The sequence below is a fragment of the Cydia pomonella genome, chromosome 8 (assembly GCF_033807575.1).
Source record: "Cydia pomonella isolate Wapato2018A chromosome 8, ilCydPomo1, whole genome shotgun sequence".
Lineage (NCBI taxonomy): Eukaryota > Metazoa > Arthropoda > Insecta > Lepidoptera > Tortricidae > Cydia > Cydia pomonella.
In genome coordinates, this window is record NC_084710.1 from 14,571,370 (window position 1) to 14,587,844 (window position 16,475).

General features: G+C 37.3%; 1 protein-coding gene across 1 annotated transcript in view; it reads right to left on the reverse strand.

Annotated features, from left to right (window-relative positions):
- The window catches only part of LOC133520648 (uncharacterized), a 258,897-nt gene that overhangs the window by 16,329 nt on the left and 226,093 nt on the right, over positions 1-16,475 (reverse strand). The window contains 5 exon segments of the mRNA XM_061855198.1: positions 1,717-1,877; positions 9,213-9,272; positions 9,589-11,957; positions 11,959-14,227; positions 15,706-15,875. Of these exon segments, the coding sequence (XP_061711182.1) occupies positions 1,717-1,877; positions 9,213-9,272; positions 9,589-11,957; positions 11,959-14,227; positions 15,706-15,875 (5,029 nt within the window).

The following is a 16,475-nucleotide window of genomic DNA, read 5'->3' on the forward strand; positions in this document are numbered from 1 at the left end:
TGATAGTGTTATGATACGATTTTGACACGACTTGCAGTACATCTTGTAGTTACTTAGGTTATAATTATTCTACTTTCACGAGAATTTTATTTCATAATTAAATTACTTTGGGTCACTCAGACTTATTAGTACTCGCGAGATGCTTAATGACATGACTCGCAGTACATTTCGCATCGCTGTACAGATCGTATCATATCAATATCAAAACCTTAACGGGTTTTAAATGTTTGAATAGCGCACGAACTGTGATTTAAGGTTCCAATTAAACAGTCGTCTTGAAAAGGGAAACGTATTACAGGAACGCGATTAGGTAAATACTACATAGTTTAATAAGAAAAGTAACGTTATAAGTACAGCAGTGTGCAATGTAATAGCAGTCGATAAGAAAATAAATAGGTACAAAGAGAAAAGGGGAATATTTAAAGTAAAAAAATCATGAAAACCAGCTCATTACTTTCTAACAGAAATTCTTTATTCAGTCAAGTTACTCTAATATAGTAAATAAACTGCTATTATATTGCACACTACTGTGAGTACTAACTAAAATCTGAAAGCAGACATTACATATGTCGCGTAAATGTCTATGTTTTAAAAGGGAGAGGAACACTTGAGGTCTTTGTACAATCACCAAATTAAGGACAAAAAAACGATATAAATACATATAAAAATAATGTGACAATAAATTTTGTCATCATTTTTTCATAGTTTAACGCGTGCGGGAAAGTAGCATCACATGTACTGTAAAGGTATTTCCTGTTCATGCTCTCTTGTTAGAGAGGTCTCTTTAACTTCCAATTCACGTGTACAAATTGTACAATATGATCCAATTGTATTTTTAACGAAACAATCAGATGATTTGTTCATGCGGGGCAATCGTAACTCGTTAATCTAAAATACGACCGATATTCCCAACCATGGTAATAATCTTGAGGTTTGGCGTAGAGTTCGATAATGTGAAATCGCGTGACTGAAGCCAATCATTCACCGTCATTATTCTGTTTACCAAAACGGTTCAACCTTTTAACCCGACACACGCTTTACTGGTATGAGCATGATATATCGAATTAAAATAAAAGTTGGTAGTTTGACTCTAACGCCCTATAAAGACATCAAACAAGAAACCAGTTTACTTGTTTAAAAAAAACGCTGGAAGGTACGCAAAATATTCGTGTATATTTAAACGAAGGTAAAATGACATGTATTGTCAAGTTATATAATATTATAATTAATTAGACCAAGAGCAACAGTGACAGAAAAGGCCAGTTAAGAGGGACAACATAATAAACATGCCAGATTATCTTTAGACGGAACTTGAACGTTAACTCAGTACGTGATTAATGATATTAATGTACCTAAGCTAAAGTCATTTCGTATACCTATTCCTTGTAGGCCGAGCCGTGTGCCTAATGCAGCATTTATCTATAGTGTTTGCTTAATTATCTCCGCTTTCCACATTAACCATTTCTCTTGAACTACCCTTCATGTACCTGGTTCTATGTACCTACTTCAGTTTTGCCATACTCATGCGCGATCGGCCTATGTCCAGTGAACTTCTTTTGGCAGCGCTGCGTCCACTGATTGTATGTGTGGTTTTTAACCATACAGTGATAAGGGACCACTTTAAGAAAGATTGCCCAACAACAGTCAACAAAGGCTTGTTCTGTTTATTAAGTAGCGTTCGACTTTAGTATTAAAAAACGTGGTTAAGTTTCTTACCTGCAAGTACTTGTGCCGCCTCTGCTCCCTGTACAGCCGCTTCATGTGCTCGGCCTGCTGGCGCGCCAGCTCCCGCTCGGGCACCAGCGGCAGCGGGTCGTGTCGCACGGGACATCTGTAGTGGATGTTCACGTCGCTCTCTACGTAGCGCCGCGGGGACTCTGTAGGGAGGACAGTTATTAGTAAACTGTTGTAAAGCGATTTGAGTTCATAACTTGGGAGCTGACATTTCATTTATAATTGGTGTGTTTTGATCCGACTGCATTGACTTACTTGGATGGTGACAGCCTCGTGTAAATTGACCTTACTCTATTAAGAGCCTGGGGATCTGTAATACAGGTGTATACCTAGTTCAGACTCCAGTCTCTCACAAAGGATCACAACGTCATCTCTTATTTTATTATATTACTGTAAAATTGTTAAAAATTCTTTACACATACTTAAACATTCCATGATTTTACAGCTACGGTGAGGTTTGATCGAAGTTTCACCTAATTTGTAATGAGACATTTGTCTCTTAGTGAATACCAGGTATAACCTTCTATGATAATCAGATGATGTAATAATTTTGGTAGGAATAGTAACTTAATTAATACTAATTATATGTTTAATCTAAATTTTCAATCGTTTAAATAATAAAGATTACTTGGTTATTATAATTGTTATTTGGAGTTTTAATTCCTATCTGGCTGGAATTGCATACTTGTGTAGTTTTACAAAGCAATTTTCTTCTTTTTCAATTTGTCATAACCATTCGCTGATGCGCTTATAGAGTGATTTTGCCTATCACTGACAACATTATCATAACAATTTGCCTTTAAAGCTCCATCTATTATGTCAACATCGACAACACTATTTCCTTGTTAAATATTATTGTAATTTGTGACACGAAACGTAAACATCAGTGAATAAGTATGTACATAATTATAATTATTCTACTTTCACGAGAATTTTATTTCATAATTAAGTTACTTTGAGTAAAACATACCAGCGGAAATTTAAAAAAAGTGAAAGTTTCGGATGTGATGTTATGGCGTCTCAACTTATGCTGTAACATGGCTATTGATGATTTGTGCCGATTATGTGATGAGACGTAACTTTACACGCAGCGGAACTGGTTTTACTACCAGCTTTAAAATAATGCAGTGGTAACTGCAACACATTCAACTGACCACTGGACGATCTTATCTCGTTGCTATAAGGTTTACGGCTGGGTAGTTTACTGCGACAACGATGGTTTGATCTACAACACTAAATGCCACGTTCGAATATAACCACTGATGCAAGACGTTACAACTCATAATAGCGTAAGATGTATTTATAGATAAGCGGAAGTAATTAAAATCGAAAGGAATGATTAGGCGGTGTGGAAATTACATAATTTTGGCGTTACGAAAAGTTCAATCTTTAACCAATTTTTTCTATAGATATGTTGAAAATACTGTAATTCAATTATATTAAAAAAGTGGTTGTTACACACCTTGTTAAGTAACAGCAGTATTATAATTGTTCAATAGGAATGAGTTCGTAACCGCATCAAGAGTAGGTACATACATTATTTCACAGATGTATTGATAGATATGCCTCTAATAGGTATGTTTTTTTACCAAGCTCATCTTTAACCTAACGGATTTCCTTCAATACAAAAAGACTGGACACTGTACAAGTACAACAATATGCATACATGATTTCACTTTATCTCAAGATAAGGTTTGAACAAAGCTTTATTAGATATAATAGATTTACAATATTGAGGCCAACTTTTTAAAATAAGTCAACATTGTAAGCATACGAATCGGGTGATCCTTCGGAATACGTAAGACAACTTTCACGATCTTGTCAGTCCGGGCACGTGCTTGCGTCACATACGGACATTTCCACACGAAAAGATAAGGCATAACTCGAATGCAAGATTGAGCCTTATGTCATGGCGAAACCTATTTCGCTGTCTATCTTACTGTTGTCTTTACACGAACGACACGAAGGAATGTTTGATAGCGCCAAGTCACTTAGTGCGTTGTTGCGTGAAATACATCGTTGCCACTAATACAAATAATAAGATCTTTCTGAAAGTCGACTACGTAATAAAAAAAAAATTAATATAGTAAAAACGACCGATAGCTCCTTTAGGATGAAACTAGGAAACTGTAGCATTCATTATATTCGTATGCATCAGCTACCTACAGAGTATAATCCGAAAAGATCAAAGCTGACACATGATATTTTTATAACTACGAGGTAGCTTCTTTCTAGTGACAGATTTAATCGTACGAAATTAGATACTAAATTAGAGTTATGTGGTAAATTTACGAAACGTACTTTCTACTACTTTCCTCACGTAATTCCGGAAAAGTAAATAAAAAAAATTAACTTTCTCGGATTACACCAGCTTGAGTAAATACGATAAAATTAAACGCGTACTTTTTATGGTTAACCATTAAAAGAAATCAATTGACTTCACAGTGACTTTTTAATGTTAGTCGAGTTAGTCTCGGCATTGACATAATTCGCTTGTATCTCATAAAAACTTGACAGTAATTATATATTAAAATGCATCAGCACGGATTTTAACGAGTAATTGAATTCAACTCTGATTAAATTTGGTTAATCATCTACACGATGAAGGATACAGATTTGTAAAGTCGTCTACAATAATATATTTCAAATCGTTGAGCGCAAAATAACCCGACACAAATATAAATGACATATGATGAGCCATTAAACACATCCCCGTAATTGAGCACTAAGTTATGCAGGATATTACCAGAGATGACTATACTCAGAGCTATGTACAGGAATGTTAAGAATATGAAAAGAGAATAACCCTGTCTATTGATCTTTAGAGTTAGTATTGATAACGCAGGTCGTTACGGTCAGAAGAGATATATGGTAATTAATATATGGTATTCCAGATATCTTATTGTTAATTAAAACTCGATGACAACATTATGGCCGCTGACACTTTAAAGAAGAATCATTTTTAATTCGTTTGCTAATAATATTTCGATACCAATGATTTCACAACAAAATTAATTTGACGAAATAATTTAGCATTTGTCAAGTACAATTTCGTTAGGTAACAATTTGTTTGTAGCAGCACGACCTACGTTATTTTTCGTAATCTGCCACTTAAGCATAACGAGACAAATCAACCATGAAAATCTCAAGCACGTTTTTTTACAAATAAAACTTAAGTACACAAAGTGAAATTCATAGTTCATTAACAAAACAAATCATTTTGATCTAATGAGCATAACATACGTAGGTAAAAAGAGAGATCTTAAAAGATTTATGTTAATATTGAAAACGTTTCAATTAAAAGTATAGTGTATTTAGCTCTGTTTTCTAAAATGCCCTAAAATTATTTTTTGGTTCATGGTATAAAAACTAGAGGGAGAGGACGAACTTTTTGACACTTTAGGAGCGGCTGTGATTAAAACTTATTTTTATTTATCTGAAAACTTAATTTATAAATTAGGTGGTTAGGTAGGTAAAGGTTGTCTGGAAGAGATCGCTTCTTAGCGATAAGACCGCCTGTTGTTACCTAGCTTTTAAGTGTATTTAATTTCCTGTCTATTTTTAACTGTATGGTGCACAATCAATAAAATTTACTTAATAGGTACCGATAAACTACTTTTAGGACCTATCTGAAGACCTACATGTCAAGGGCATGTCACGTGTTGACGTTAGTTCATTTTTTGTCATTTTGACTAAGAGATACCCCACAAACCAGATATTACTAAAATCCCACTATAGTATTTTTGGCAATTTTAGTCCGGGTGAAAATCAGAGTGGGGGGGGGGGGGGGGGGGGGGTTAGGTTTCTATTCGTTTTTTGTTATATAGATACTCGGTAGATCGTTGACGAAACGTGTTGTGGATATAAATGGTTTAAATCACACTATCTATTAATCATTTGTTGTTATAATGTTGAATTAAATAGTAAATATACTTCTTGGTTTTCACCATTTCATTTGATTAATCCAATAATCTCACATACGAAAAAAGTTACTGATCACATTACATCACCAAATCAAAATAAACAAATGACACACCGTGAGCCGTCATCTTCTTAATTTGCTTCAAAATACCCATCACGGCACTTCACTCCACAACAAACACGCACAATCCGTCTTGTCTACTTGTCCGTCTGTCAACGCCGCGACTGCCGTCTGACGGGCACGATAGATCAGATGCTTTGCTTTCTTGCTACTTCCACGTCCATAGCACCGGCCAGTCTCTCGCCGAAATCGTAGTGGTCACTACATTCACGGTGCGGTCACTTAGCCATTGATAGTGTGATGGTATTCACCTAATCACATTTTTTTAGTTTACGTTACTCGATATATTCTAATAGAAATAAGATTTCGAAAAAATATTTTCACCACACCAGTTCGTAAAGGGTCTCTTGATTGTTCAAAAACTGCAGAAAAAGTTTCATTTTATCCACAAGCCTGGCAAAGTATTATGAAGAAAACTTTGAGTTATTTCTTTACTTAGGCTGGTAAAATTAACTTTTTAATTATAAATTTGAATTTCTTTCTTCCTAGCGTTGTCCCGGCATATTGCCACGGCTCAAGGGAGCCTGGGGTCCGCTTTGACAACTAATCCCAAGATTTGGCGTAGGCACTAGTTTTTACGAAAGCGACTGCCATCTGGCCTTCCAACCCAGAGGGTAAAATTAGGCCTTGTTGGGATTAGTCCGGTTTCCTCACGATGTTTTCCTTCACCGAAAAGCGACTGGTAAGTATCAAATAACATTTCGTACATAAGTTCCGAAAAACTCATTGGTACGAGCCGGGGTTTGAACCCGCGACCTCCGGATTGCAAGTCGCACGCTCTTACCGCTAGGCCACCAGCGCTTTTAATTATAAATTTGAATAATAAATATTTAATAACGATCATTTGATGTTTTTCTCTCGTTGGTGTTGTGAAAATTTTTGTGTTTCACTTGGTGGCAAAATTTGTTTAACCCTCGTGCCATGAAACCTTGAGATCGCTCAAGATTCTACTTCTCGAACCACTCGCTACGCTCTTGGTCTAAATTTGTAGTCTTTCGCTTGCTTGGGTATCAATATTAGCACGAGTGGTTAAACAACGACTTTGCCCCCTTGTAAACAAATAACTATTATGCATTACAATAAAAATAATTTTAGCAGTGTCTTTTTAAAATTTGTCTTCTATTGCAAATCTGAAAGTCGGCGTTTATATTCTTTTTTTTTTTAAATAGAATGTACCGTTTGTGGATCCGTGTACGAGTAGGAAGCATTGAAATCGAACTATTTATTAATTAGGTAGAGTTCAATACCCACTAACGTGGATTCGCGTTGCGGCGAAAGGTTAATAATAATTCTAGTTGACCAACGCATAATTTGATGAATAAATAAATAAATAAATATTATAGGACATTATTACACAAATTGACTAAGTTCCACAGTAAGCTCAATAAGGCTTGTGTTGAGGGTACTTAGACAACGATATATATAATATATAAATATTTATAAATACTTAAATACATAGAAAACACCCATGACTCAGGAACAAATATCCATGCTCATCACACGAATAAATGCCCTTACCAGGATTTGAACCCGGGACCATCAGCTTCGTAGGCAGGGTCACTACCCACTAGGCCAAACCGGTCGTCAAAATGATGGTCAATTGTTAGGACCATATGTGAGAAATAATGACATTATTAGTTATTCGGCATTTATTTTCAATCAAGGACCTTAGTACCCCACTCTTAGATAACATAAATAGACACAATGATTTATTAACTTAAAAAATTACAACGTAAAACTGCTGAATTAACGTGATCTTGTAGAATAGTTATGATTATATTTATGATAAATTTAAAATGTCATTCTACTTTTCTTTATGAATGAACGCCGGTCACACGAAGGTATTGTACACAATCACAATACGGAATGCAAACAAAAAATAATCACGATACGCGAACAACCGTCGATAATTTCGACTTTGGCAATTGAAAACTATTCAACAAAAAAGTGCAATTGTGCACATTAACGAGCAAGTACTCACTGTACGGCAGCGGAGCGTAGACATCCGGATATATATTAGTCCTGTTCACCCAATCGCTGGATTCATGCACAGTATGCCTGTTTTGCGTGTTTTGAGCATCAGCAGTTTTCCCTCTGAGTGCGACTGGTTTTTCCTGCTGATTTTCTCTTTCGATTTCGTTTTCGCTTGATAAATTATGTATGGATGTTGAGAGTTTTCTTAATTGGAACTGATCGTCTTTATAAATAGTTTCAACAGGTGCGTTAGAACTTGAGGAGGTCGACTTATTTTTTTCTAATTGCATCGATTTATAGTCATCGGTAAGCTTATCGGTATTGATGACGTCATTCTCAGTAATTGATTCGGCTTTGGCGATTGTAGGAACAGATGGTGGACTATGACTTCCTTTTTCACTTGATTCATTACTCCTATTGCTGTCAGTGTCATATTTGGCATTTTCTTTTGGACTACCTTCCTTAGAAAAGTAAGCACCATCATCTACGTCAGAATCACTCTCGTCATAAAACAAATTGGTTTTCACATACTTGTTCATGGCGATAATCGATTTAGATAAGGATCCTGAAGCTGGCACGTCGCTGAAAAACCCATCGTCATCGCAAATTGTTTCATTTTTCCGTATGTATCCGTCTGGAGGCGAATTGCCATAATTATTTGTATCCATTTTTGCACCACACTTACACAAGCTTAACACAATGGTTGTCCGCGCAAAACTGAAGCCAAGATAATAGAGATAGGATATTTTATCAGGGAGGAACTAAAGATAACACTTGTCGATATGTTACAAGAAACACACTGCGCTTCATTATAAAAATATGTAACACCGGCTTGTCTGACGATCACTATTAAATTGAGCGGAGGCCGCACTCACTGTTTACAATCGAAAAACCAAACCAACAAGTTTTTTTGCACGTCAGGGTCAAAAATACGACCGTAACACGACGTCTTAGTCTTACTCTGATCTTAGGAATGTATATAATTGAAATAATGATAGTTTATTGATAACCTACTGAATGTCATTTGGTTACTTGATTTTATAATAAGAGGTCTTAATCGCGAGTCGAGACGTATGTTAACGCCGGCGGTCAGACATAACTTGAGAGCCCGATTCTTTTGAACAAAGGCTATTGTTTGTTATTCGCACAGTTAAATATTAAGTACAAATCACGCTTGCTAAAAATTTTCCGGAATGAAAGTACGGTTACTGAGATTATCTAATGTAGGTTATCTGGGTTTAGATACAGTTAATGAAATCATGGTAGAATCGACATTTAAACTCTGTTACTCATATAAAACATGTGTCGTTCTGTACAAGAACATATTTTGGAGCACTGGGCACTAACATAGCCAACCTTAGTATTTGCATTGGAACATCTAAGGTAGTAGCGCGTAGGCGCCAACCATTCTAAGTTAAGTCATAGTTTTTATACAGAGCGACACTTATTATCTCTAACTTACCGGTATCTGAGGGGGTTCCGTTTGGTGCACGCCGCGGTGGTTCCGGAGCGGAGTCGGTTTCTACCAGAGTAAAATACGTTGATGAAGGAAAAAAAAAAAATGCAATGATAACAGAAAAACAAAATGAATAATGAGTATGAATGAGAATGATAATAAACAAATGAGTCTTTAGCTAAAGAATTTATTCACATCACATTTCTCAAATGAAAAAGGTTCCGTAACACGAAAGAAATAGCTTCCTTTAAGTGGGATAATGGAAGATGGACACGCGATGTGACAATCAATAAATTCTTTAACCCGGAAATGATATTTACAAAAGGCAGCTCCAAAACTAAACAAATCAGTAAGAAAAGGATAAAGTAAAATGATATTTAACCTTGAAATGTGACCGTGTGACGCAAAGGCGTGACGAAGGGCGCTAGCTGATAGGGCCACGAGGCAGGCGGCGGTCGCGGGGGCGCCCGTGGAGGTTCGTAGCGACTCGCCGGTCTATGTGCCGATGCATTAAATTCTTGTTTTGCGAACACATCGCTTTTTAATATCGAACTCAATTTAACCGGATTTTTGGCATGCGGCTTAATCACTTTTTTTACTGGCGATTTCCTCCCGTTAACCAAACTAGAAGTATCTTTAATGGACCTATTATTATCGCTACGCTTAGGGTAACGATGCGCTATCCACGGACCGGCTAGATATGGCGCGATGTCTCGCAGCTCGCTCATGTCAGGAGCGGAAGCGTATATTTGTCCTAATAGTGACATTGTTTCGAATCGGCGTCGAATACGATTCACTTCTCCGGGGCGGCATTCTAACGCTTCTTCGGCTGATCTAGAGCGTGGTGTGGCACGTCTTCGAAGAGCTGCTAATTTTGATATGATATCAATATGAGGCATGTAACGATTTGTCGGTCGAAGAGGAACTCGCGCTACGGGTAGAACCGATTTTTGCTTGTACCGTCGGGAGTTATCGTCATTTTGGATATTTAGTGATATTTCAGGGTCGCTGCGGTGTCGTCGTAGCACCGCGCCAGCTGCGGTGGGCGAGTCGAAGCGCCGCGCCAGGCGGCGCACCTCTCCCGCCCGAGCCAGGTTGAGGTACGCGCGCCAATACCGCTCCGGGTCGGGCGACGGGCTCCGACTGCGCCAGATCGTCTCATCGCTCGAGCACGGTAGCGTGTCTGGTGTACGCCGGCCTGTCACGTACACTTCCGAATGGGGTGAAGGCGACCTCGATAATATTCCGGGCTTCGGCGGAAGCGACATAAATTTGTTTTTTTCACTTTCGCCGAATAATTCTCTAAAATTTGTGCACGATTGCGATTGAAATATTTGTGGTTTTTGAGGGTCCTCTTTTTGATCTCCCACTTTGTCTATACACTTATCTACAGTTTCTTTATCGTCTGAACTATCTCTTGCGTGGTAAATTATTTTAGCAAGATCGACCGTGTTTTGCACAGATTCAAAATATTCCACTTTTTTCATAACATCTTTGCTGGGTCCCCTATAAATTACAGTCTTATTAGAAACATCTGAACTACCTGTTTCGGTTTCACTTGCAGATGACGGGTGTGTTGTTTCAATGTGTTCGACCTGAAAGGCGGCTTGCTTACTTTCAATAGTTTCGTTTTCTTGATTTTCATCCCTAACACCTATAGTCGATGAAGCATTTGAAGGGATCAGTTGATGTTCTTGTGCCAGAGATTCGGGCTGGGGCGTTATTTTTGGGCTTTCTTCAGTTACTGACCCTTCTAGTTTATTTATTCTGTTCATGATTTCTTTACTCAGTGTTTGGGATATTTTTCGTTTTTCGTTTTCACTAAGACTCATCTGTATTTTATTAACATTATTTTTAAGATCTTTAACTGATGGCACTGAACATGCTATAGCCGCAATTGAGTCCGATTTGATTAATTCATTATCTTTGACAGGGGATGAGCAAGTAGAGTTAAGAGAATTACTTCTTACATGTAAAGTGGCGTTTTTTACATCTTTGGTGTCCTTTACTTCTACGTAATATTTATCATTATCTTTCGCTGACTTAGATTCAAGTTCTTTGCTGTATATGGCATTCAGTTGGTCTTTTAAAGCATTTACTTGTTCCATCGATAAACTGCTCCATAAACGGTTACCGAGACCAATTCTTTTCCGAAGTTCTGTAATTGAAGCATCTTGCAACATTACTGTAGGTTTTACGTACAAAATAGGGTCCCGATTTGTTTTGTTTTCATCCTTTCTGTTAATATTGAAAGCAGTTTCAGCAACACTAGTGCCTCTCCAAAGAGGTTTGTATGTATCTTTTGACTGTTCTAATTCTAAAGAGTCAAATTCATTCCCTTGTTGAAATTGTTCTTTGAGATCTTCTACAGATTTTTCTTTAATTCTCAGTCCCCGATCACTGCCATAGTTCCACCTAAAATCCTTTACATCTCTGGGATAAAATAAAACGTCTTTTTCTGTTTGTGCTATTCTTAGCTTGTGATAAAGGTTATTTAATTCCTCTTCAGCCCTTTCTATAGCTCTAATTTTTTTCCATCGATCAAAATCGATAATTTCTTCATCTTTTTTTCTATGGCGTAAATCAGCCGTTGATGTAGCCCTTTCCAACTCGCCAACTCTTTCTAAATATGAATAATATCTGTTAAGTTCTCTAAATCTCTCGGATCTAGATTTGGAATTTTCCATGTCACGAATATATTCATCATAATCTGGATCCTCTGTAGGAATATTTGGGTTGCTTTTGGTTTTTTGTGATTTTAATAGTTACAGGCTGTCTTTTCTTGGCATCATCTGCGCTTCTTGTACGAATGATTTTTTTGGGCTCCACTTCCTCATTTAGCTTCCCACTTTGGACGCGTGCATTATGTATTCTTCTATACGATGGTGATCTAAAAGAAACTGGTGACGTCGATTGGCTTCTACTTGATGTTGTTAAATTATTCCTTTTCTGAACTTTAGGTGATACAGGTCGAGAAGTCTGAGAAAAGAAAATAGTCGATGGTTGCAGTTTTCCTTCAAAATGCATTTCTTCTCTTTCTAGTTTGGGTTTCTTATGTGTTATAATCGGCGAGACTGGCCGCGAAGTTTCAGTGAATATTATTTTTGTTGGTGACAAAGATTGCCTTTTGACCTTAGAATCTTGGTCGTTTTGACTCTGTGTTTGTTTACGAATAACTTTAGGCGAAACTGGCCGCGATGTTTGGGAGAAAATTAATTTTGAAGGCGACAAGGAATCTCTAGTAGAACAAGGCTTGTCTGGCTTGCTTGGTTTTTCATGTTTATTAAATATGACAGTTGGAGATTTAGGCCGCGATGTTTGTGAGAAATATAACTTGTTCGTTGGAGGTTCACTTCTACTTCTGACCGTCGCAAGGGAAGAATTTGACCCAAACTCTTCACATTTTGACAAGCTATCGAACTTGCGTACTTCCTTGTACATCCTTCCAGGCCAAGATATAGAGCGCGGGGCTTGAACTGTTGCAGGACTAGGATGCCTATCCCACATTTTAAAACGAGATAAGGATACTGGTTTCCTATGTATCAAATATGTATTTAATGACTTCGTGGAGTAATTGTCTTGGGGGAAAGACTGGAACATTTTTGCTTTTTGCAGGACGGACGTCTTCTCTTCCGGAGAAAGCTGTGATATTGATGGTACATGAGTGCTCCCTAAGAAAAGATGTTGAAAAAATGAATCCGATACAACAGCATCACGAGTTTGTTTAATGTCCTTGGCACTTATTTTATTATTTCTTAAGTCTTCAAATGATCCGAAATTAGACCCGTCGTTAGATGTATCCCCAAACTGACTAACAGAATCACAATCGTCCGACGACTTGGTAATACTTTTTACTTTGGGAATTTTAATTTTGGATGGTTTCTTCACTGGCTTATTTATTTCTTTTGACCTCTTACTACATGACACATGACACGGGACACTACGAGGTCTTAAAATTACACTGTCTAGCGATTTCTTCTTTCTCAAATTAGTCACTGTCGCGGTTTTAATTTGGTTTTGATTTTTTGTGCCCCCAGAAGCTTTGGAAACGGGTGACACTTGAAGCGGTTTCGAAGTTCTGTAAACATCAGGTTTTGTAGTTAAACACGGGCTTGACTTAGCTTGATTTGACAACTTATATTTTTGCACTTTTTCAGCAGTCCGCATCATGTCACGACTTCTGTGCGAAGACAAATTTGCATTATTAGACTTCAAATTGGATACACTTGATGTAGCTTTTAAAGGGCTCAATCTAGACGAACTAACACTGGATTTAGCTATGGGTTTTGGTTTTATTTTCGATATTTCGATTCGTTCATTACGTTTTTCTGCACTCCATAACTTGTCTATTGGGGTTACTTTGTCTAAAATATTTGAAATAGGTGTTCTTCTGCCGGCACCACCTTCGATAACAACAGATGCTTGGGAGTCGCTATATCTGCTATGTAACGGTTTGGCGTATTCTGTAGGCAACAAAGTATTTCTTGGCGAACCAAAGCTGCTTGTCCCGGTAGCTCTAATTAGATTTGCTAAATTTTTAGGCAGACTCCTTGTAACTGAAACAGTGTTTTTTCTATTGACAGCTGGTGGTGCAGACATGGACATAATTCGACTTCGTGTTGTTTTATTAGTGGGAGTTTTATTATCAGGTTCTCTTTTACTAAGTATTTGCGTATTTTGTCTGGTTAATTTGTGGCTAATTTTGTTTTTAAGAAAGTCGACGTTAGATTGAGAATGCACTGTCGTGGGAGCTGATGATGTCGCAGGTGTTGTAGATGTTACAAGTCTTAACGTTCGGCTATTTTTGGAAGATATCCTTCGAGGAGGCGCGGGAGGATAATTTGCGATTCTAGTTGGCACATCAACACTTATGAACGAAGGTCCTTTCTTCTTAAATTTGGTCTCTCGTTCAATGCCGGTGACCGGATAGCATATAACTTCTTGTAATTGAGGAGACTTCTTGTGGACTCTTATCTTCGTCAGTGTGGGAGAAATCGGAATGTATTCGATTTCCGATTCGTCTGTGGAATTTTAACCACTGTTCAATAGCACATTCTTCATGTAATTTGTGCTCGTTAGACGTGGGTAAAACGTGGATGTGCTTTCGCATTTACGTGTTTGTAAAGCATTTATTGCGACTATATGTGATAGTACAAAACTCGTGAATCAAAATGCGTGTACTTAAGTGATTGTTTAATTTTGGAGTTTGCAAGTTTAATTCATGCATTACCTGTTAACGTAGCCAGCCGAAGACCCAGCACCTTGTTATAATAAAGTTTAGGCATGCGGAATTATAATACGAATATGGACTTACCTCATATGAGTTTGGTATCGAACTAGTATGGTACGCGGACAAAATCGTAGTGATTACGAATGACCTTGAGCGAGTAAAACTAACAATGGACATGTGGACTAGACCATGGATGCGTCATACAGATGCGCTGACCTTAACCGAGTTGTAGGGGATTTTATATCTCATACGTCGATGCATTTATTGGAAAAAATAGTAAAATAACGACACTAGCCTTTATTTTTGATGTAGACATCGTCTTTAGGTCTCTAGATTTTATTTACTACATTCTGTATATAACATTGTAAGCTTTTGGCGCAAATACAGTTAAAACCACCACCGTCACCAATTAGTGTATTCTAAATTTGACATGCTGTTTTAGTGTCATTGTTTTGGATTATTCCTGCAAAATATTTCTAATTTACTTATTGCTAAAAGCTATCATTCCGTATTGCGAATTATATTATTAAATCATTTAAATACATGAATACATTTATACTATACTATAGCTACTATAAAACAAGTGACTACTATCTGGACATTGACCGAGATCCCGAGTAAAGTTCCTTCTCAGGAATGTTCTAATATGGTAAATTATTTGATTAGATAAACATAAAAAAATATTATTAAATTCTAATAAATCATAAATAAAGAGGACCATACTGTATTAGTCGTTCACAATGACGATAAGATTAATGTGACACTAGTGACATGACATACTCTTTAGTTACCGTGTATCTACAGACAGGCTGTTCCGAAGTATTAAGTCGTAAATCATTAATTTCTCCGTTAATACTGTGGCGTTTGAAATGCGACTTTGTACAGTCAGCGTCAAATAATTTTTAGCAACCAAAGTAGCCATATAGTTCGGTACACCATATATTTAGTATGGTGTACCGAACTTTTTGGCCACTTTGACTGCTACAAAGTATTTGACGCTGACTGTACATAGGTTAGAAATATTCTAATCGACACTTGTCTATTCATCTATGTCCAGAGGGTAGAGACACGTTGTTTATCTGTCTTACTTAAAATTATAACCGATATTACGTAAATAAAGGATAAGGTTTGTGTATGTATACTCGTTTATGTAGATCTTATGACTTTGAAAAGGTTTTCTAGTTGTCAATTAATAATCAATTAATCTAGTTTATTCATACATTACATACATATATTTTCATAAATCCTGATAATCGCAATTAAAGTTACCTGTCCTAGGAGGCGCGGGCGACCGGAACCCTCTAAGCGGGGGCTCGCCTCCGGCCTGCAGGTCCCTGTAGGCAGCGCGCCGCTCCGCGGGGGACAGCGGCCCTTCCGTGTCATCGCGCCGGCGGAACACTAGCGTCGAGTCCGACTCGTATCCTGACTCTTTTAGGGCTCTGTTGATAAAAGGAGGGGCTCCTACAATCACATCACATTTTGTGGCCAAACATTTTAAATGAAAAATAAAGAACATATACATGGAAAAATTCCTGAGCTTTTGTCATTTGTCAAAGCCAACGGTATTTTAACTAAATCCATTGCAGAGTTAATCAATAATTTATTTATATCTGATAAGGCACTTACGAGCGTGAGCTTGTCTTAGGGCCTGTTTACACATTGAGTAGCGTATAGTACAAGTGTATACATTTGCTACTAAATGTAAGTACTATCTTGAACTTTCGATGTTCGAAATGACAAAATTAGCAAACCGCCTTATAGAGGCTTCGGGTGACCAGAGGGCTGGCCTGTATTTGGCCCAGCGGATAAGCATTTCTATCCAGAGAGGCAATGCAGCACCCTACCAAGCGGTCTCGACCTGGGACAAATTTTTTGTTTATAAGTTTTTAATTTAAGTTTAATTGTGTTTCCACCCATTTGTGTTAAAATAATTAAATAAAGGGTATTCAATAAAAATTACATTGATATGTCAGATTTCAATTTTTTAGTTGAGTTAAATGTAATGCCCGTGTTACAACAACGCTATATGCACTTCATTA